General features: G+C 33.9%; 4 protein-coding genes across 4 annotated transcripts; 2 read left to right on the top strand and 2 right to left on the bottom strand.

The window, feature by feature from the left end:
- The first annotated feature begins 1667 nt into the window (after positions 1-1667).
- On the top strand, positions 1668-3032 carry LOC132715392 (complement C1q and tumor necrosis factor-related protein 9B-like). The gene is made up of 2 exons (XM_060698391.1): positions 1668-1989; positions 2340-3032. Exons 1-2 carry the CDS (start codon positions 1746-1748, stop codon positions 2744-2746), a joined length of 651 nt encoding a protein of 216 aa, XP_060554374.1. The 5' UTR covers positions 1668-1745; the 3' UTR covers positions 2747-3032.
- A 5756-nt stretch (positions 3033-8788) lies between these two features.
- LOC132715385 (adiponectin-like) lies at positions 8789-10191 on the top strand. Its single transcript, XM_060698384.1, is given in 3 exon segments — positions 8789-8957; positions 8960-9104; positions 9630-10191. Coding segments are annotated over 3 exon segments (588 nt in total). The 5' UTR covers positions 8789-8924; the 3' UTR covers positions 10040-10191.
- A 1934-nt stretch (positions 10192-12125) lies between these two features.
- On the bottom strand, positions 12126-13252 carry LOC132715384 (collagen alpha-2(VIII) chain-like). Its single transcript, XM_060698383.1, has 2 exons — positions 12947-13252; positions 12126-12685 (listed from the first exon to the last, which is right to left on the bottom strand). Exons 1-2 carry the CDS (start codon positions 13188-13190, stop codon positions 12276-12278), a joined length of 654 nt encoding a protein of 217 aa, XP_060554366.1. The 5' UTR covers positions 13191-13252; the 3' UTR covers positions 12126-12275.
- A 6542-nt stretch (positions 13253-19794) lies between these two features.
- Positions 19795-21424, bottom strand: LOC132715383 (caprin-2-like). Its single transcript, XM_060698382.1, has 2 exons — positions 21017-21424; positions 19795-20517 (listed from the first exon to the last, which is right to left on the bottom strand). Exons 1-2 carry the CDS (start codon positions 21288-21290, stop codon positions 20108-20110), a joined length of 684 nt encoding a protein of 227 aa, XP_060554365.1. The 5' UTR covers positions 21291-21424; the 3' UTR covers positions 19795-20107.
- Between the last annotated feature and the right edge of the window lie 103 nt (positions 21425-21527).

The following is a 21527-nucleotide window of genomic DNA, read 5'->3' as shown; positions in this document are numbered from 1 at the left end:
TGTCAATCTCTTTATTGAAATTGTGGCTAAGATATTTTAAAAATAGATTAGAAGAATTAAACTTTGTTTTGTTTGAGTTTTCTTATTTGTCATCATGTTGCAGGGAATCTTCAGTATGGTTTCTTTTGACAATAGCTGTACAATAAATAATTCAGGTACCACATGGAACATTGAGTCTAATGGTCATTTGTCTCTCATCTCTGATTTACAAATCACTTGGGATTAGCAGTCAGTCACCTGAAAAGTTAAATTTCAAGCCAAAAGAGGAAAAGTCACAAGTTCAAAAGTCACACTGACAGTTATGACAGGAACTTGACTATATTTGGTATCTCCCTGGACCGGAGGTTAAATCATAAAATGATATCAGCTCAAAAACAAATTTCAGGCATTTGATTGGTCAGAAACCGGCACAGAATGTAACTGACCAGAAAAAGAAAAAGTTTTAAAGCTCACAGCCTAGCATACAGCATCCGAATATTGTACAGGTCATATGGCGATCATCTAGCTTCATTGGTGAAGAATGACCTTAGGTTCTGAGCATTATTTCAGGCACTAACGACCGCTTAAATTGAACCACAAACTTGCTGGAAGCTAGCTTTATACAAAAAATGTTTCCTCACATGAAACTATCTAAAGTTCATGTTGGGATTCAAACCCGCATCTTTTGGCTTGTGTACTTAAATACTTGACCAAAGAGGCCAAAGAAAACGTGTTATATTTGCATATACTTATGTAAGTAGCGACGCAAGAAAACGTGTCTGAAATGACAGAATTTGTGACCTTTAAAATGGTCTGAAACCAGAATCGCTTACCATATAACCGTTCAAGCTTGTTAATTTTCGACTTTTCGCTTGCCGGGGTCGCGGGGCCAAAACACGAATGGCACAAATCAGCCACAATAGTTGAGAAGTTATTATACTTACCGAAAGCTGTTCTATCGAACCGGTAATTGCATTGTCAAGTTAGCGATATGAAGACTATTATTAAAATGTTAGTGTCTTTCGCATGACTATTCTGGGCATCTTATCACGTGCATGTTGTTTTCCCTATTATGTGAGAACATTTCTTTATACTTGTAAGGCGTATGGGTACAGAATCTCAAATAATACCCAAAAAGTGAGTATTGTCCGCCATATCATGTCTTTCTATTCATATACAAAATGTCTATACAGAAACGATGGTATAATCTAATATTCATAGACAAAAATTAGTAAAATATTTATTTTAGCTCGGTTTTAATGAAACCTTGGAGCTTATTGAGTACGCTTCCTGAAACTAACCTTGTGCCATATGGAACAACATTATCGTGAACGGAAAGGCAAAGAGCTTATCATACCATAGTAAGAAACTTTGACAAATAAGCCGCCACACTCAACAAAGAGCACAATTACAATATTTAGTTGAATGCTACCCAACAATGAATTGAAAAACAAACCGGTTTGTATAGGTAATTCTTGGTATTTTCCAGCTATTGTCTTGCTATCATGGGCTATATCTTTCACTATTTTAAGCTCGAAAACATAACTAATGGGGAAAAAACTTGTGTATATATATCAAAATGTATCTTATCACTTGACTTTTAGGATTAGTTTTCCTTATTTGATTATTAACCCCTCCTTCCTATGACACTTGAAAAAAGACCAATGGAGACGAATGCAATACGCATTTGACATTTTACATCAGATACTCGTATATACGCTTTTCCAGTTGTTTGAAAAGAGTTCGCATTTAAACAATTTCAAGTCATGAAAATGGCGATAACGAAAACTTTGTTCGTTGTATACATGCTGTTGTTTGGTCGATTATCGGCAGACGATGGGGATCGTTATTCCTACGATTCGAAACTGCTCGAAAAAGTGATCCGCCTGGAATTGAAAGTGGAAGAAATGCAGAAGAAACTTGAAGCATCTCAAGAGAGAATGGAATCATTCATTACAGATCAAACAACGATATTCAAAAACAAAACTGATGAAGTGGAAATTAAAGGGGGTAAGTCGAAATCTTATAGTAAAAATTATCTATAAAAAAGTTTGTTTAAATAAATGAATCATTTAATGTTCAGATAATCCTTTCTGATATGCAAGATTGTAAAATAATTATGTAACATGACATTGTGTAGCAACCTTTCATTGTAGAACATTCGCCTTTGTGACGTTTAGTTTGCTTTTTGAAAGTCACAGGCCCTTATGTCCAATTCGTTTATTTTGAATTTGTTAATTTCGAACACTTTGGCAGCGTATTATCAGTAATTTTAAATCATATAGTTAACGAATGTCCTGAGCACTGATATAGATAATGTATCCCGGTAACTTTAAGAAGTGTTTATTTAATCATTTCAGATGTACCACTTGTTGCCTTCAATGCGTACAGTCCCGTCGATGTAAGTCCAGATACAAGCGAAATCATTGTGTGGAGAAATACCCTTGTAAATGAAGGAAACGGTTATGACACTGTGCTGGGCTTATTTACAGCCCCAGTCTCTGGTCTCTACTTTTTTGCCGTACATTCTTGTGTGTATACAAGCACTGCCCTTCAATATGCAATAGTTCTTGATCACAACATCGTAGGCAGAACCTATCAATACGAGGACAGCAGCTACCACTGTAGCTCTTTGAACACAATTACTATGGTCAAGGAAGGACAAAGGGTCTGGGTGAAGTGTACCAGTGGAAGCACAAGTAATCAAATGTTTGAGCATGACAGTTATGGAAAAAGTTCTTTTATAGGAGTCTTGTTGCATAAATAAAGTCTTACAACTTAAAATGGTTGAATGACTCACGGACATAGACGACACTGTACGATACAGATATGATATATGTCGTCTTGGAAATATATTCTCAGCAAACTCTTTTGCCACTTGAAAGAAAGGAAAACAAATTCCTTGAAAAAAAAATGTTATCATAATAATAATGTTGTTGTACATTGTAGTTGAATAGTATTAAATAATATCATAGAACTGTTCAAAATTTACTGTATATTTGATTGTATTCAAACAATAACTTGATATTTGTTACAAATAAATATTCATTGAATATGTCTTTGGTTTTCACTTAAAGCTACATTAAATTGATATGTAAAGATATTTTGCCGTCGGCCTATAACCAATCATTCTATAGTTTCATTAACCTTTTAAACTGTATTGTTGTTAATCTTATCAAATATTGTTCATCAATAAGGATTTTAAACGGAAAACCCCACGGTAACACATAAGTTCTTAATCAACTCATGTATGCGTGACGTCACAGTGTTATAGTTGCTATCCGGAATACAGCAAACATAAGATTTTCTTGTGCAAACATACTTTAACCGATTCATTAGGCCTGGGGTTCAGAAAAAAGGAATACGCATAAAAAAGATTAAATTTGTATGAAAACATCCGTCACACCTGGTAAATGATAGAGCTACCTCTTTCGGTATACGGTAAATCGCTCTATCGCTACTTCCGAGCTAGTGCATGTCGCTAAAATCAAATGTCAAGTGCTTTCATTTTAAACTCTACACCAAAAATCAAAATTCGGAGAATGCTATGCGATGTAGATTTGATTAAAGTTTCCAGAAAACATAAAGTTGTGTTTGAAATGTTGTTATTGCGGCATTTCCCAGTTAGCAAATTCAGCGTTGAAATGGACCGTTTCATCATAAAACAGATTATTTTTCTTCCAATTTGCATCTAAACAGCGGTTCAGATCAAAAACAAATATGTTTCAAGTAGATATAAGGTCAAGAAATGAAATAAAATTGATATCAGATCAAAACATTAGTTTATAAAGAAAATATAGGATATTTGCTCCTGGAGACAGCTCGGTCGTGAAGGAGGTAGTCATGTTTCCAAAGAGATAGCTCTATTGTTTCAAAGGGGACACAAATTATAGAGTAAAGAATGTAAAAAGTTTTCGGTGAAAAAGATATTTAGGATGTTGATACAACAAGAAAGAAATAAACTATTGGACAATATTTGTTTGATATAAGCAGTTATTCCTGCTACATCGTTCACTGAATGATCCAACTTCAGGATGAATGGAAATTAATCTGTACAAATGTGAACACTGTGCACAAACCGAGACTTCACATTTCAAATGTACACACACAATTACCTAATAGGAACACAGTATGTTATTTTAGTTTGCCTAAGAGTTTGAAGCGTCACATAGTAACCGTTCACATGGGAGAATAGAACTTTGAATGCGACAGTTGTAAAGCTTGTGGTATACTTGTTTTTAAAGGTTTTTGAGAAGATTTCTTTGTTCTCTATTTAAAATGCCCAGTGAGTTCACATTTTCACTAACGTACTAGTACACGTATCTACATTGTTTCTAGCTAGTCAGAAAGCTATGATTCTTTTTTCCCTTTAAAACACCTTGAATATCCAGTAACGCAGTGTAGTGGAAATTCCGCAGGTATTGTGAAAAGTAACGCAGAATTGTGCAATTCTGTGGCCGAACAAGGAAATGAAGCAATATCTTTATTGTACATCAAATTGAAAGAAGTGAAGTAGCGCATACGGTTGTTGAGACATTATACTTTAACCTTGTACCACATGAGCATATTGCGAAAAATGGCCGTTTTCATTGAAAAAGCCTCCTGTATCAAGTTCAAACTGCTATGAAACTATGAAAAATGCTTCAATACTGATGAAACTTGGCACAAATTTTGACTAGACCATAACCTCTGTAACAGCATGCTCAATCGTAAATTTCCTGTTACCATGGCGACGGGGGGACGTCTCAAAATTGCCAAAAATCACTATTTTGCATTGTTTTTTTCCATCAAAACTGATTTCAAAGTGCTGCAACTTTTCAATGAATTGAGATAGAGTAAAAGGCTTTTCAGCGTCGGTTACTAGTTACCCTAAAATCGACCTAAGATCGACCTGAGGCCATTTTAGCCTGTCACATGTCCAAAATTTTCTTGGCGATGGGGGGGGGGGGCTGCCGCCCCCTTCAACCCCCCAAAATCCCCCTTCTGGCAACCCCCTGATGTACCTTTTTGATGAGGGGCGGCGCCGAAAAAGTGGTCACTTTTTTAACAACATTTCTCAAACGAAAAACAGTGTTTTGGGCCTAAATAGGGCATTTTTTCATTGTTTGAGACCTCAGAAAGGGGGGGGGGGCAAAAAGCCGTCGAAACACGCTTATATAAGGGAAAAGGTTTAACATCATCAATAATGCTTCCATGACAATGTTTATTTTTCAAGATCATTCGTGAGAATTTCGATCTGACTTTTGAGTTCCTTCGTATCTTAAAATACAAAATGTGCAAAAACGTATATATCATTATGGATTTTGATATTCAGTGTACCCGACTCATTAGCAAAACTACTCGTTGGTTGATATACACGATGTAAATACAGTCAAATATTAACTATGTGTATGTTTTGTATGTTCTGTACAAAAAGTTAAAGTCTTAACATGTATTGAGTTGGTAACAATTTAAACGCTGTAAATGTCAATGTTTATTATGCAAATTACGTCATGATATACATGTAAAGTAATTACATTACTAAAATATTGTTTTTATTAAATTTTGTGTCGTGATAAATGTTATGAATAAAATATACACAAACAATCAGGTACTTTGTATGTAACCATAGAGCTATCTCCTTGGCGATATAACTACCTCCTTCACGACAGAGCTGTCTCCAAGAACAAATATCCTATATTTTCTTTATTAACTAATGTTTTGATCTGATTTCAATCTTATTTCATTTCTAGACCTTAAATCTACTTGAAACATATTTGTTTTTTATCTGAACCGCTGTTTAGATACAAATTGGAGGAAAAATAATCTGTTTCATGATGAAACGGTCCATTTTAACGCTGAATTCGCTAACTGGGAAATGCCTCCACAACAACATATCAAACACAAGTATAACAACTTTATGTTTTCTGGAAACTTTTATCAAATCTACATCGCATAGCATTCTCCGAATTTTGATATTAGGTGTAGAGTTTACAAAATATATAAAAAATGAAAACACTTGACATTTGATTTCAGCGACATGCACTTGCTCGGAAGTAGCGACAGAGCGATTTACCGTACACCTCCGAAAGAGGTAGCTCTATCATTTACCAGCAATGCGAAAATATACCGTTAATTTAGGACTGCTTCTAAAAGTCATGTTTGTTGATTCAATATTGATGTACGGATGAACTGAATGTAAACAGAAATTGTACTTCCGATTTCGCCACAATAACGTTGCCCATTTTTATGCTTATAAAACTCATTTTGGTTGTCTGGACACCAAAATAAGATCTGGAGTCGATATGGAACCCAAGCTTTTAATGAAATGTCGCTATTTCTGTTCTTTATGAAATTTATTAAATGTAGCTTTAATGACTTTCCATCGAAACAAAGAACCTTATTGCCATCAACCTTTATAGCACATGAGGACACTTTTAGATAAATTTATCAAATATTTTTGCAATAGAAAATATATAAACAACAATTTGACAGAAAACCACAGTATATCTTTTTTATTTCTATCCGTTAAAGGCACATTATGCACCAGAAATCCATATGTGTTTTTAATTCTTTAGAATGTCAAACATGTGTTTAAAATGTTTAATAATGGATTTAGAGCATGGTAGATGTTTAACAGTAATGTGTCATAAAAGGTAGCAAAATGTAAACAAAGAAGTAATTTGACTTCCATACAAATTACGAATTCACTATATTTATACCAAAGGCCAACAGAGCAAAAGAAGCATAATATTGTTAATCTACATGTGCATATCTATATGGCAATTATTTCGGAACTGTAACAAGATACCAAAAATTTAAAAAATGTTTGAGGCAGAATGCGCCTATTTGCCTTGATCTGGTGTAACTTTTTATTTAAAGGTAAAGTTCATTTAGGAATGACCAGGCCGAAGACGACTGATTTCTACTATATTTGTGTGTCATACAATTACAAAAATATCTGAATTGTTGATATTCACTACTACGACATATAATGGTATATGATAGAATATATGCTTTTTATTCTTACATAATAGGATAATGGCGCTGTTATTGCAGATATTTTATTTCTACAAGCAATCAGAAGGAGACACCGACAAAGCCAGTAAGACTGGGGCATTTCAAAATGATATTGCCGAGCGATGACTCTTTGAATTGTATTTTTTTTTGGAACAAAATATATTTTGCAAACTGAATGTAAAATACATGATTTATTATAAACAATTCAACATCGTTATAATAATGATAATAAAATCGTATAACACTTGCGAACTTACAACGAAGCATTTCTTATACACATATACTTAATTCTAATTTAACGCTTATAGATACAAAAAATCACGTATATATTTTAATTGACCGTATTTAAGAAAACGTGTATATTAAGAGTTTTAATGTTATTCATTTATGCAATTCAATGCAAATTTGAGGTAAATAGTTGACAATTATCTGATCATTAACATTCTATAATAATAATATCTGTTAATCCCCTCATATATCAACATATGACCGACCCTTAAAGAAATGAATATGCTGAAATTGCTGAAAATCGCAACATTGATTATATACTACAATATTTATTGTTACTTGCTTTGTCAACGGTTTTTTATCTAAGTTTTAAGGTCCACGAAGAGAAGTCTGTTTAATCTTAAATGTACCATTAATATAATTAAAAAATTGTAAAAACGAATATTCGAATATATTCGAATATGGAAAACGAATAATTCGAACAACAAATTCGTTTTTTTCTTCCCAGCCCTAGAAAAATGCCTTATTATTTGGCGTGTTTCCCTTTCTTGAAGAGAACATTTATATATATAAACGCATTAATACTCATTGAAAGGCCCGCAATGAATCTTAGCTTTTTATGGATTATTAGACATAGATAGTTAATTAAATATATGCTTATACTTTACTTACTTTTTTAGAGGATTTGTGTTAATTTTATGTTTGGTATAATAATTATGTAAAGACAAGTTTAATCAAAATTATACCAGTAGTGTTTCAAATATCACAGGTTCGGTTTGATTGAGTCGGCTCATGAGGGGGGTTAAAAGTGTAATTTCGCTCACGCTCCCTAGCACCGGCTTCAGCAATATTTAATTTTCGCCGGAATAAGCAATTTCAAATAACCAGAAAAAATGTAACAGCATGGGAATGAAACACTTGCGCGGTTTATATAATTTGCATGGCGATCAACTTTTACTCCCACAACTTGGCATGTGCTTGGTAAATACATGTACATCTTTTCTATTTTGTCCGTCATATAACCATTATTTTTGATAATCTTATAAGTTAGTAAGACTGACGTAATTTGAAATATATTCCCAGGAAAGGGAAAACAGTGTAACACATAGAGAGAAATTAGTTTTCAGTGTGTGATATAATAGTATTTTCAATGTGTACGAATGTCTGTCTATCTGTCTGTCTGTTCCTTTTGATGTTAAAGTATTTTTGTACTTTGACATCTAGTTGTATCTAGTTTAGAAAAATCGTTTTTGTGACATGTTTCAATTTTGAAAAATGATTTACAAAATGTCTTCTTCTAACATGTACTTATATATAATCTAGTAATGTTAAAAAGTGTTCTAGTTTCCTGTAAAGGCAAATGTGTCTCACTTGAAACATCTGTTTCGTAAAAACTTTCCTCCTTTCACGAAGTCCATGGTAGTATTATTTAAGTGGCACTTTTAACATAAATGTTACAATTGTTTGCACATATGCAAATAAGGAAAAATAAGTTAATTTTGACTAGTTAAAAATAACAAAAGGGTGTTGACTATATTCAGTTTCGAACCAATAATAACTGAGATATATCTAAGGCTGTTAATTCCATATAAAATATGATACATACGTATCATTTTGATTGTATAACTTATTGAAGAAAGTGTTGGTTACTACAATGTTGGGACTAAAAGTATTTGTTGTTGTTGGACTGGCGTATGTGGCTATATTGACAACCGGAGATGACCAGCCTGATCGATTTGCGTACCATGCAAAGCTTCTGGACAAGATGGTCCGTATGGAAATGAAGATGGAACGAATGGAAGAAGATTTGAGCGAAGCACAGACTAATGTCAACGTGTTTATAAAGAAACAAACTAAAATACTAGAAAACAAAACAGCCGAACTCGAACTATTAGAAGGTAAGATTTTGAAATCAAAATAACAAAAATACAAAAGTACACGTTTTAATTACATATAGTGATAGATTAGATATGTATACTCTTGCCGTACAGTTTTCTAGACGTTTTCTGTAAGTTAAGCAATGTTACCTCAAACGATATAATTTATGCTAAGAAACACTGAGTAATATTCAAGCAAATAAAATCATTCAAAAAAAATTCAATTTTTACGCATAATCTGAGCATTAACCTGCCTAACCCTTTGTCAGCAGTAGGCCAGCCTGCCCTATCTGTAGACTATTATAATATCTTAATGTTGAAATCCTATGATTTCTATGTGTACTGTTCCATATGTCCATGCAGTTTTCAAAAGTCTTTTATTTGTGTAATGAATTTCAAATACACATTTGAAACATTTAAGAAAGAATGTATTATATTAACGATATATGTCTATGTTAAAAACTTAAAATGTTTACGTTATTCTACCATTGATTTATGAAGTTTTATCAAAAAAATTTACACTTATTATTTTGCAATTCCCTTCAGGAAGAGTCGATCTACCACTAATTGCTTTCAATGCATACAGTCCTGTGGATACGAGCCCGGATACTAACGAGATCATTATATGGCAAAGTACTTATTTAAATGAAGGAAACGGTTATGACACGGTCATCGGTATCTTCAAGGCACCCGTTTCTGGTCTCTACTACTTTGCTGTACATGTATGTAACTACAGTGGCAACGTTTTCCAGTACGCCATTGTACTTGAAAACACCAACATTGCCACGTCGTACAAGTACGACAACAACAACTACGACTGCGGTTCTATGAGTACTTTCACCAAGGTGGCGGCCGGACAAAGGGTATGGGTGAGATGTACTAGCGGAAGTACGAGCACTCTGTTGTGGGAAAGTAGCGGTAGAAGCTCATTCATTGGTGCTCTCATTCATACATAAAAAAACATTGATTCAAAAAATGCATGCCTGTGTAATGAAGAAACATGTCTGATTTTACTGGCAAAACATATTGCCTTTTATTATTTCTCATATTAAAGCGAAATGTTGTTAGTTTAAGGTAAAATATCTTAGTAAAAGCATATACAATGTAATTCGTAAAAAAACACAACAGAATTTAATTAACTTGATTAACGTACATGTATAACAACAAGGTCGCCTGTAATCATTGTATATTTCAGTATGAAGGTAGACAGAAGCGGGAACAGGAGTCCTTCAGGATAGTTTGTAATAAATATTGAATTGCATTTGTATATCTCAGTCAATCCATAATAAAAGTATAACAAAAATACGACTTTTGTTATTTGTATTATATAAATATTGCACTTCTCTAGTTAGAAGAATCTTTTTAGTAACCTATTATTTCAATTCGTTGGATTTAAAGTCACATCGATATTGTAAAGGCCATAAGAAAACATTCCAGCTGTACTGGTGGACAAAGGCCTCAGATGGACTGCTTTCAAGACGGCCATTGGTCAACAATAAATGTACACAATGGATGCAAGATTAACTATTGTATTACGAAATCTTGTAAAGAATTTTGAAAATCTCAGTATCTAGTGGCGATACTTATACAGCAGCGCGACCGTTTGACCCGTCAAAAGTATTTCTGACTTATATAAAGTCATGATACACCACAACTGATTTATTTGGTTTAAAAAAATAATTGATTCATGGATAAGCAGCGGTCACGTATAAATGATATTGACTTCACAAACGTTCAGTAGTTTGCACATTTTACTATCATTGCAAACCGATTCAAAATTTAAGTCTAAATTTAACTGTGCCGGCTCATTGATTGCAGTGTTAAGTATCAAGCTACCGTCCACTCCCACTAGCACCGGATTAAGCAGAATTCCATACTTCAACAGGCAAAATTGTGAAATTTTGAATGTAAAACGAGTACACCTAAATTGGAAGAGTTGCTGTTAATGCTGCATAACAGCGCAAGAGATCCGAGCTAAAATCTGAAGCATTTATGTATTATGGACATGAGTAGGAAAAATCTTTATAGTATAACCTTTGTGAAGTGGACACTAAAAATTCCTTGTTCCTTGGTGCTTGTTATTACGAAATCATTTTGCTCTTGTCGATTTTCCTCTATCCTAATTCAGAAAGAAATAATACAAATTAGAATGAAAAAAAAAATTAAGTAGCTTTTCACTTGTTGGGGCGTCCGTGACCGAGTGATTTTAAGGTCGTTGTCTTCAAACACCACTTGCCTCTCACCGTTGTGTGTTCGAGGCGCAAAAGCGTCTTAGAATTCTTTCTTGTGAGAAAGCTATTTCCAGCTAGTATCAGTTATACATATAGTAATTTATAATGAAGACCAAATATCGTTTATGTGCATTTATAAACACGACGACCACGTTCATGCGGCAACGCATAAAGCAAAAAATGCTTATATGGAGCGCTTTTGTGCCTTTTTGCTGTATATAGTATAAGAGGATAAACTCCACCTACCGTTCTAAGATTTTAACAAAAACGATTGTAATGACTTTGGTGATGAGGAGGAGGGGGACGACCCCAACGACGGTAATAGTGCTGATTGTGTTTATTATGACTACTTATTAAAATTGTTTTATTATCATTTCGTAGCTCACGCTGCCTTTTGGCAAACACTGACGTTTTTCACAACTTTGTTGGGGTTTTTTTCTACATAACGCGCAAGTCTCTAAGTAACTTCTGCTCCCCCACCCTTACCCTTCGGTGACATAATTTTTAATTTTTGGCTAGTCCGACACTGATTTTATACGTTTTTGCAGTATGGTTATAATCCGACTTTATTACCTTTGTCAGTATTTACGTCTCAAAAAGTCGTGATCAAAGCTTTGTCAAATGGTAACACAAAGAAAGAATTCGCTACAGCTTTAGACAAGTCTCATATATAGGTTTTGCAACTGTATTCGAGATCAGTGTTCTCAACAATATATAATGACTGACAAGCGTCTCGCCAGGCTCGCAAGTTCCACTAGTTAATATTGTCTTTAAAGCATATACTTACTGAGATGCAAAAACACAACACTGGTAAAAAAATACAAATACATTTATTGTGTATCACCGCAAAAGAATATTAAGTACTTGTACATACAATATGCAGGTACAATGTAATACATTTGTTAATCAGAATATGAAAATTGAATAGGAATATCTAATGACAGGCTTGCAGACGAAACAGTTATAAATGTAAAAGAACACCCATGAATGAGCTTCTACCAGTGCTTTCCCAGAGTTGATTAGCCGAGCTTCCACTTGTACATCTAACCCAAACTCTTTGTTCTGCCCTCATCATTGTGACAGTGCTGATCGAGTCGCAATCTTGATTCTTCTGATCATATTTGTATGTCGAAGCAATGTTGAATCCATCTAACGTGATAGCATAATACAATGTTTGACTACTGTAGTGACAGGCATGCACGGCGAAATAGTACAAACCAGAAACAGGTGCTTTGAATGTACCCAGGGTGTTGTTGTATGCATTACCCTCATTTAGACGAGTGTGTTGCCACACAATTATCTGGTTTGTTGCTGGGCTTATATCAACAGGACTATAAGCGCTAAAGGCAATAACTGTATTGTTTTGTCGTCCTGAAAACAATTTATATTTGACGTAAACAATATAAATACAAATATATCATAGATATCTTGTATGTTAACCTAAATTTTGAAGCAAGTCCTAAATTTTATCATGATAAACTTTCTTATCTTTTAATGAATTGAACGTTAAAAACTATCATAGATTTGGTATTTAAAAAAGTTACATTATAAAAAAGAAAGACATATATAGCAGCAAATTCCTGCTATTTTAAACACAAATATTATTACTTATGTTACTCAATGAATTCATACCTTTCAATACGTGCAATGTGGCCGTTCTATTTTCATATATCTTCTTCTGATATTCGGTGAACGTTTTCACTTTTGCCATTGTCTTCTTCAACTCTTTTGCCATCACCTCCATTTTTAATTCCATGCGGATGATATTGTTCAAAATCTTTGCCTCGTACAGTAATTCGGCATTTTTGTCCTTTCCCTCCGCTGATAAAAGCAATAGCGACAGTCCAAATATTAAACAAATATTTATCATGTTCATTTGGTTCTTCAATTAAATAGTGTGCTTTGTTCTGTTACTCTACAATATAACTAATTCACATTGCGTAGTTTTCACAAGTTTTTCCTTATTCATGACTTCAAAAAAAAAATAGATTTGAAGGAAAGGCAAAAACATAGTCAGTTTGTGCTAATTAAATTCAAAGCTTTTGACATTGATTAAGTTGTTTTCGTTGCTTGTTCTAGTTTACAATTAACACCTTCTATTTATCAAGGAAAATTTTTCCTCTAGTGCTTGAGAAAGACTTCCCTAACATTTTAGTGTTTATGACATAACACGTGCACATATACAGCTTTTAAGTACTAGCAAAGTGTTGTCCTTACAATGAAACTGAATCATAAAACGCGCTGAATAATTTGATCTAGTTATTAGACGTATAAAATTTAGTACTAAAATTCAAGTCTGATGTTTTATATATCGTAGTAATACGTGTAATACGTTTAATCAAATTGCCGTTCAACCCAACTTCAAATTCGAATCATAGGACTTTGTGAGACATGACAATGCTGTTGATATCTGAATTTATCATTAAACATTTTGGCTTAGACAAGAAGACAGAATGGCTAATCCAAGGAAATTATACTTCATAACGTTAAATAGCCGACTCTGTTGTTTTTGGTCGAGAGAACGCACATTCTGGGAACAGGGAAAAATAAGTAATGGTAAATTCTACTTATTACTATATATAAATTAACTATTTAAGCACAGGGATACAAACAAACCCCTACAAATAAACATTTTTAGAAATGTCCGCTTTTAAAAAATTGTTATCTACAGTGTTTGTTTGGCACCCTTATATTCAAACTAGAATTATTTAACCAATATCTAAAACAAATAAAAATAAATTTACAGTGTTTTATACAGGTTTTCAAATACTAGATGTATGTGAAAGTATGTTTCACTCACAAAGTAAATTAGTTGACAAGGATGAAATGTAACTCTGATTCTACTGAATCTGCTTATTAATGATTTATTGTTTTCACGTACACTGCAAGTTTGTCCTGGAGTGGTGAGTATGTAATAAAATATGGTCAATAAATTTAACAAAAAAGCAAATATTTTACAATTTTCTATTTCAACCCTTCGAAAAAAATCTCCTAGAGAAAAACAAAGTTCAATTTTTAAATGATTCAACATAGTTCTCCTTAGGTATACCTTTCAATAACTCAAAAATGGCCGATCCAAGTCTATTTCTACTCTTAACGATAACATGCAAGATGTGTGTGGTTTTTTGTTGTTGTTTTTTCCAGTTTAGGAAAAAAGAGTTCTAAGTTTGGAGAATACGGCGGATGTTTTTCACAGTCACTCGTTTTTTTTTCATGGTAAATATCAATTACTGTAGCTGCTTTGTGTGCAGAAGCGTTGTCGTGCAGTTTATACAGATCTTTTTAACTACTCAAAGTTTGCTTAGCACCAATTTTCCACAAAATATCTTGCACTCAACATCATATAATGTTATGATATTTACATTGTAAATCGTGTAGTTATGTATCGAGAGAGTACCCTGTGTACACAAAACCTTGAATGACAGGCCATTTCCACGTGCAAGTAGTGCAAACAATGTGACCCTGTAGTTTGATAGTCTTTATTAGACACAGCATACACATACAGACACGTGTATGGTGTTCATTCTTCATTTTCTATGAAATATTGAATATTTAAGATTGAATAATGGCGATTTGCAAATGTTAGAAGGCATTTATCTGATGCAAATTTGTGGCGGGCAGTTGGTATGGTGGAGCAGGGGGCTTGACATCGTGAGATTGGTGAGATGTTCGGTGTGGACCATACAGTTATCATCTGAGCCTGAGCGAGGTTCCAACAGCATGGTACATCTGTTAGACGACATGGTGGTGGCAGAACAAGAGTGACTACTGAGGCTGCGGATCGTTTTACGGTCATCCAGGCACGAAGTAACTGTTTTGCAACTGCAACTGAACTTCGTTCTGACCTTCAAAATGGTTCAGGAGTGCGTGTTAAGGTATTACCTGGACTACACAGACAGGCGTGCTAGAGTATAGCGAAGGTCAGGGGAACGGTTCCATACAGCAAACATTGTGGAACACGACAACTAAGGCGGCGAATCAATAATGGTCTGGGGTGGAATCAGCTGATGGACGTACTGACCGTCCTCATTGTCCTCGACAGAGGCACATTGACTGCCCAGTGGTATCGAGATGAGATCCTAAACACCCAGGTAAGGTTGTATGCTGGTGCAATTGGTAATGCATTGGTTCATTTTGATGGATGATAATTCACGCCCCAATACAGCCAATGTTGTCCAAGGTACTTAGAAAGACAGGGTATTACTCGTTTGGACTGGCCGGCCAGATCCCCGGATCTTAATCCCATTGAGCATGTATGGAATGAGCTACAGGTCCGTATTTCAGCCCGTCAGGTCCCGCCCTTGTCGACGAGTGGAATACCATCCCAAATGGCGTCCTAAAAAACTGATAGGGTGTATGCAACGTCGGTGCCAAGCTGTAATTGACAACACTGCTATTAAAGCAAAATTTCAAAGATTTTTGGGTGCAAAAAAATGAGTTTTTCACAAATTCCACCATATCCGTCTAAAACACAACTTCATTACAATAAAAACAAATCAACATGAAAACACATTACAATTGGTAACAAATTCCTTAATGATGTTTATAAATCACTATGTCATATATAAGAACAGAAATAAATCTAATATTTGACATGAAACATAAGGTAGGTACAAAAATACTCTTGGTGCTTGGCAAACTTTGAGTAGTATATTTCAGTCGAAACCAGCTTTCATCACCAGTCACAATACATGTATTAGACAAACGGCGACTGTCATATTAAGGAAACACTTTCAGTAATTTTTATGGCTTTTAACTCGCTTCTTCCTCTGGTCAGACTTTAGCAAATGGGCTATCCATCTGGCAGTTATTCGCCTAACTTTTAAGTTATTCTTCAGAATCGTATGAGATGACCCTTTTGATATCCCTGCAATGTGGGATATCTAGGTAAGTCTGGCATCTTTGCCAATTATAAGCTTGATTAATGAATGTTTCGTCAGTTATTACGAAGCGTTCTCTGAAAGATTAATAGGCATCTTTAATTAACCAGTGTTCATTTCTGAATTAATGAAACAAACATGCAACATTTGCATAAGATACTTCATACTACTATAATTATAACAAATATCATTATAAACATTTTTTTCTTCAGATTTTTCAAGCTTTGCAGCCCGTATTTCAGCACAAACCATGAAGTTACTGGTATAAGGTATTGCTGCTGCAGATTTGCAATACACGTATACATTGTAGTATATGTATATATGAGTTTGTTTTTTATGCTCCCCGAAGGGTGAGCATATAGTCGCCGCTTTGTCCGTCCGTCTGTCCGTCCGTCCGAGCAAACATTTTGGGTTTAGGGGCTATGAAACAGTAAAGAGTACAAAAGAGAACAATAGGTTCATTCCGTGATCAAAGGGTTTATGGGCTAGTAGCCCTTAAGAAAACAAAGAAAATAACAAAGAAAATAGCTCCTAAACCCAAAATGTTGGAACGTCCGTCCGCTTTTCTTATCCGGGACATAACTAAATAAGTAACATTCATATGAGCAATTTTCCTTAAAAATACCATAAAATGACAATTTTACATTAGAAGTTACAGATGAATGCCACTCTTGTTGGTATATATCTTTTAACCTATTTACAAATTGTGCTATAATGTTTTTTTCTGATGTAACAGATTGACTTTCCCATACATATCCAAAACCGTGACTAGGAAATTTTTTCTTAAAGATGTAACCCAATTGTCATTTCCCTGTATATCATCATTAAACATCATTAAATAACATTTTTTAACTAATATATCATTTGGCATTTTAATAATTTTTAACCAATATTAATACACCTCTTAATAGGATACCTCCTGCAGTCGCCTTATTCAGCTACATTGTACAACACATAAAGCGTTTGCATGCATAATATTGTACCCGTCCTAGCTCTTTAAATTTACCCATGCCCCAAATTTCAGCTCCATATAGTAACTGAGGACATATTTTAGTATCATACAGTTTAAAAAATACTTTCTTATTTAATTGGCCACAATCATACAAGGATTTTAAGATTAATATAAAAACCCTCTTACCCTTTATACATAACTCATGTACCATTCTTTTCATAGAAAGTTGTCTAGTAAATGTTAAACCAACATAACTAAAAGCATTCACAACTTCAATCTGCTTGTTTTTATAAGTCCAATTTTCAATTTTAGCTAAGGTGACACCATTTTTAAAAACAACTTTTTTGTTTTACTTTCATTTACTTTAAGTTTATATGTATCGCAAAAAGTTGACAAAGTATCTAACTGTTTTTGTAAACCAGAAACTGTATCAGAAAGGAGAGCAATATCATCTGCAAACATTAAAGATAAAAGTTGTGTATCAGATGGGTGTAATTGAACTCTTATGCCACTATCATCTAAAATATGTTGTAATTCATCTATATAGAAAGAGAAAAGAATCGGGCTGTCCAGACAGCCTTGTTTTAATCCTACTGAACTTAATATGTAATCACTTCTTTCATTATTACATCTAATACACGCTTTAACAGTTCTACACATACTTTGAAAAAATATATACAATTTTCCACTGATATAAGATATATCAACATGAAACTTTGTAGGTAGATAGATCTCATTGAGTAGAATTGCACTGTTAAAGAACGAACCATAACTCTGTCTCGCCTAATTTTGGAGTTATTGCCCTTTGTTCATTTTGACACTTTGAGCTTTGTCCGGGACATCACCCTAAAATCATAAGAGATACCAACATAAAACTTTGTAGGTGGATAGGTCTAATTTGGGTAGAAATGCAGTGCTAAAGAACCATAACTCTTCCTTGCCTTACTTTGAAGTTTCTTTTACTTTTTGACTTGTGTCCGGGACATAACTCTAAAACTATTTGAGATATCAACATGAAACGTTGTAGGTAGATAGATCTCATTGGAAGAACTGCAATGCTAAAGAACCTGAACACAGCCTTGTCTAATTTTGGAGTTATTGCCCTTTGTTCATTTTTACACTTTGAATTTTCCCTGGACATAACTCTGAAACTATAAGAGATATCATCACCTGAAACTATAAGAGATACCATCACGAAACTTTATAGATTGATACAGCTCATTGAATAGAAGTGCAGTGCAAAAAAAACATTACTCTGTCTTGCCCATTTTTGGAGTTTTGCCCTTTGTTCATTTTGTATACATTTCTGTGTCCAAAACCTACTCGGGGAGCATCACCCGCTTTAACCGGTTCTTGTTTACTTATTTGTTACCTTCGTTTCCGAAGTTTATGTGGAAAATTGCACGTGCGCATGAAATATAGAATACAGGTATAACATAGTACACTTGACATGCCTGTTTCTGAAGATATCCATCTTTCAACGCAATCATTAACAATCTTTATAGCCATTTTCCAGGATATTTGAATCAAAACAGTAGCCTCTAGAATGTTAACAAGGTTTTTTTTCCATATTTAGGCTGTGTGACCTAATTTTTGACCACATATGACTCATATTTGAACTCAATCTTGAAATCACCAAAACAACTTTTTTCACCAATTTTCAGGATATTTTGACAAAACTGTGTAGCCATTAGAGTGTTAACAAGTTTTTCCCATATTTGGGCTGTGTGGCCTAGGTTTTGACCCCAGAAGACTTCAAAACAAACTTTCAGACCAATTTCCAGGATATTTGGATCAAAATAGTAACCACTAGAGTGTTAACAAGATTTTTCTATTTTTAGCTTCTGTGGCCTAGCTTTTCATCCGAGATGACCCATGTTCGACTCATCCAAGCAGTTACTTAAACAAGCATCCTGACCAAGTTTGAAAATGATTGAGGCAAGTATGTGACCACTAGAATGTTAACGAACGGACATTCAACGATCCTAAAAGCTCACCTTGAACCACAGGTGCTAGTAGCATTGATTTGACCTAATTAAAATGTGTTTGACCTTGTTAAAAAAAAAAACAAAAAAAAACAACCTAAAATGTGTTTGACTTTGTTATTTATACAATAAAATATCAATATATTAAAAAAAAAAATTTTTTTGAAAAAAATTTTTTTTCACTGTTATATTATTATTGTCTATAATAATATAACAGTGAAAAAAAATATTTTTTTTTAAAATTTTTTTTTTAATATATTGATATTTTATTGTATAAATAACAAAGTCAAACACATTTAGGTCTTTTTTTCTTCTTTTTTTTAACAAGGTCAAACACATTTTAATTAGGTCAAATCAATGCCACTAGCACCTGTGCCTTGAACTAGCTCATGTGAGCTAAAAAGATGAAAAATAGTGCCTGCGGTATACCAAGAAATACGCTGACAGGAGAGTTTTAAACCTGACATCTTAAACTTTGTTGTTTTCTACTCAAATTTTGTGCCAAGGCTGTTGCCTTTATGCTTGCTGAAAAATTATGTCGAGAACTTGAGTGATAGAGCTTTTACAGCGAAAAATTTCTACTTTCAATTCAACCATCTTGCCACTCATTCTCAAAATGTTATGTGGTCACAAAATTTATCTACAAATAAATAACAAAAGGTATTTTCTTAAAATCGGGTTTTACTAAAACATGTCATATGTCCATAATAAAATGTCTGTTTTCCATAGTATTTGATAACTTTGTAAGTTCCTCTACCTAACCAACACCATAATGATTAATTGAAATATTTAAACATTATCTGTTCGTATAGAAGGAATTATATATACAGACGAGCTTGACAACATATATGCATTTCTTTGTTACTATGACAAAAAACAGGATAAAATCAGACAAACAAGACTTAATTAAAATAAGACATAAACATAACACAAATAGAATGAATGAAGAGCCTGTTGCAGAACAATCTTTCAAACTTTATTTACGAATAAGAGCACCAATAAAGGAGCTTCTGCCGCTACTCTCCCACAGTTGATTACTGGTACTTCCGCTAGTACATCTTACCCACACTCTTTCTCCAGCTGTAACATTGGTGATAGAGTTCATAGATGTACAGTCATTGACAGCGTTATCATGCTGATATGATGTAGCAATGTCCTTTTCCTCCTTCACTATAGCATATATGTTAGTTGCGCCTGCGTAGTTGCATGTATGAACGGCAAAATAGTAGAGACCGGAAACTGGTGCCTTGAAGATACCCGTGTTAGTGTCGTACGCGTTACCCTCATTCACTAGTGTGCTTGACCAGATATATATCTGGTTTGTATCAGGGCTATAGTCACGTGGGCTGTGTGCATTGAAAGCCACTAATGGAAAATCTATCTTTGCTGAAAACAACAATATTAATATCCATATGAAAATAAAACATAATGTCTTGTAAACATTGAAAAAAATCATACATCTGGGTATATCAAAGAATAAGAACACAACTCATCGTGATAAAACACCCATTATGACAAGAATTATTGAAACACAACATACGTACATTTGTAGATCTATTTGACACTTCGTTATTTTCTTTAACAGTAATTCATCTTCTTTTATATGACTCGAATACTAAGCAAATACAGGCCAACATGGCTGAACTCAAACAGTAAAAACTTATTTTGAGAATGAATTTAGCCTGCTGACATCATATAAGAATTATCTTAATTTCATTCTTACATTGTTAAAACTTTGAAAGGTGAATTAGATGCACTTGTATTAAATTCGATAATAAACAAAAAAGTATTGGCAAAGAATTTAGCACTTGTGCATATTACAGGTATGAGTATTCATGCTAAATGTTAAGTTACCAAAAGTAGTTAAAACAACAACAAATCTTACCTTTTAACAGCTCTATCTGTGCAGTTTTGTTATTAAGAAAATTTGTTTGGTCCTGTATGGTAGTTTTAATGATTGTCTTTGTTGCCTCCAGTGTTTTATCTAAGCGTTCCAGTCTAGTTTCCATATGTATCATTCTGTCTAGAAGTTTAGCCTCATATGTGAGATCATCATCCGAGTCATCGTCTGCTGCCAACACAACCGTCAACACAGCCGTCAACACAACCGCTAACACTGCTAGCAGACCAGACACGGAGACAAACTTTATTACCAACATTTCAACAAGAATGTTGTTCTTAGTTCTTTATTTTGTCTCAAAGAAAACAAAAGTACGGTATTTCGAATTATGTTTATTTGACCAGAGTCTTTCAAATAGAATTTGAAAGACCCTGACTTGACAAAGACTTGAGCAAGAACTCCGTTAAATTTGATTGGTAGATTCTGGGCAGTTTTTTAGAGAAGGCGTGACAGTCTGTTCTGCTTAACTTCCTTATATTTGACCTGATAATCTAAC

The sequence above is a fragment of the Ruditapes philippinarum genome, unplaced genomic scaffold (genome assembly GCF_026571515.1).
Source record: "Ruditapes philippinarum isolate M1 unplaced genomic scaffold, ASM2657151v2 ctg548_1_1_1_1, whole genome shotgun sequence".
NCBI classification, from domain to species: domain Eukaryota; kingdom Metazoa; phylum Mollusca; class Bivalvia; order Venerida; family Veneridae; genus Ruditapes; species Ruditapes philippinarum.
Note: the sequence above shows the minus strand (reverse complement) of the source record. Positions and strands in the feature narration are given on the sequence as shown.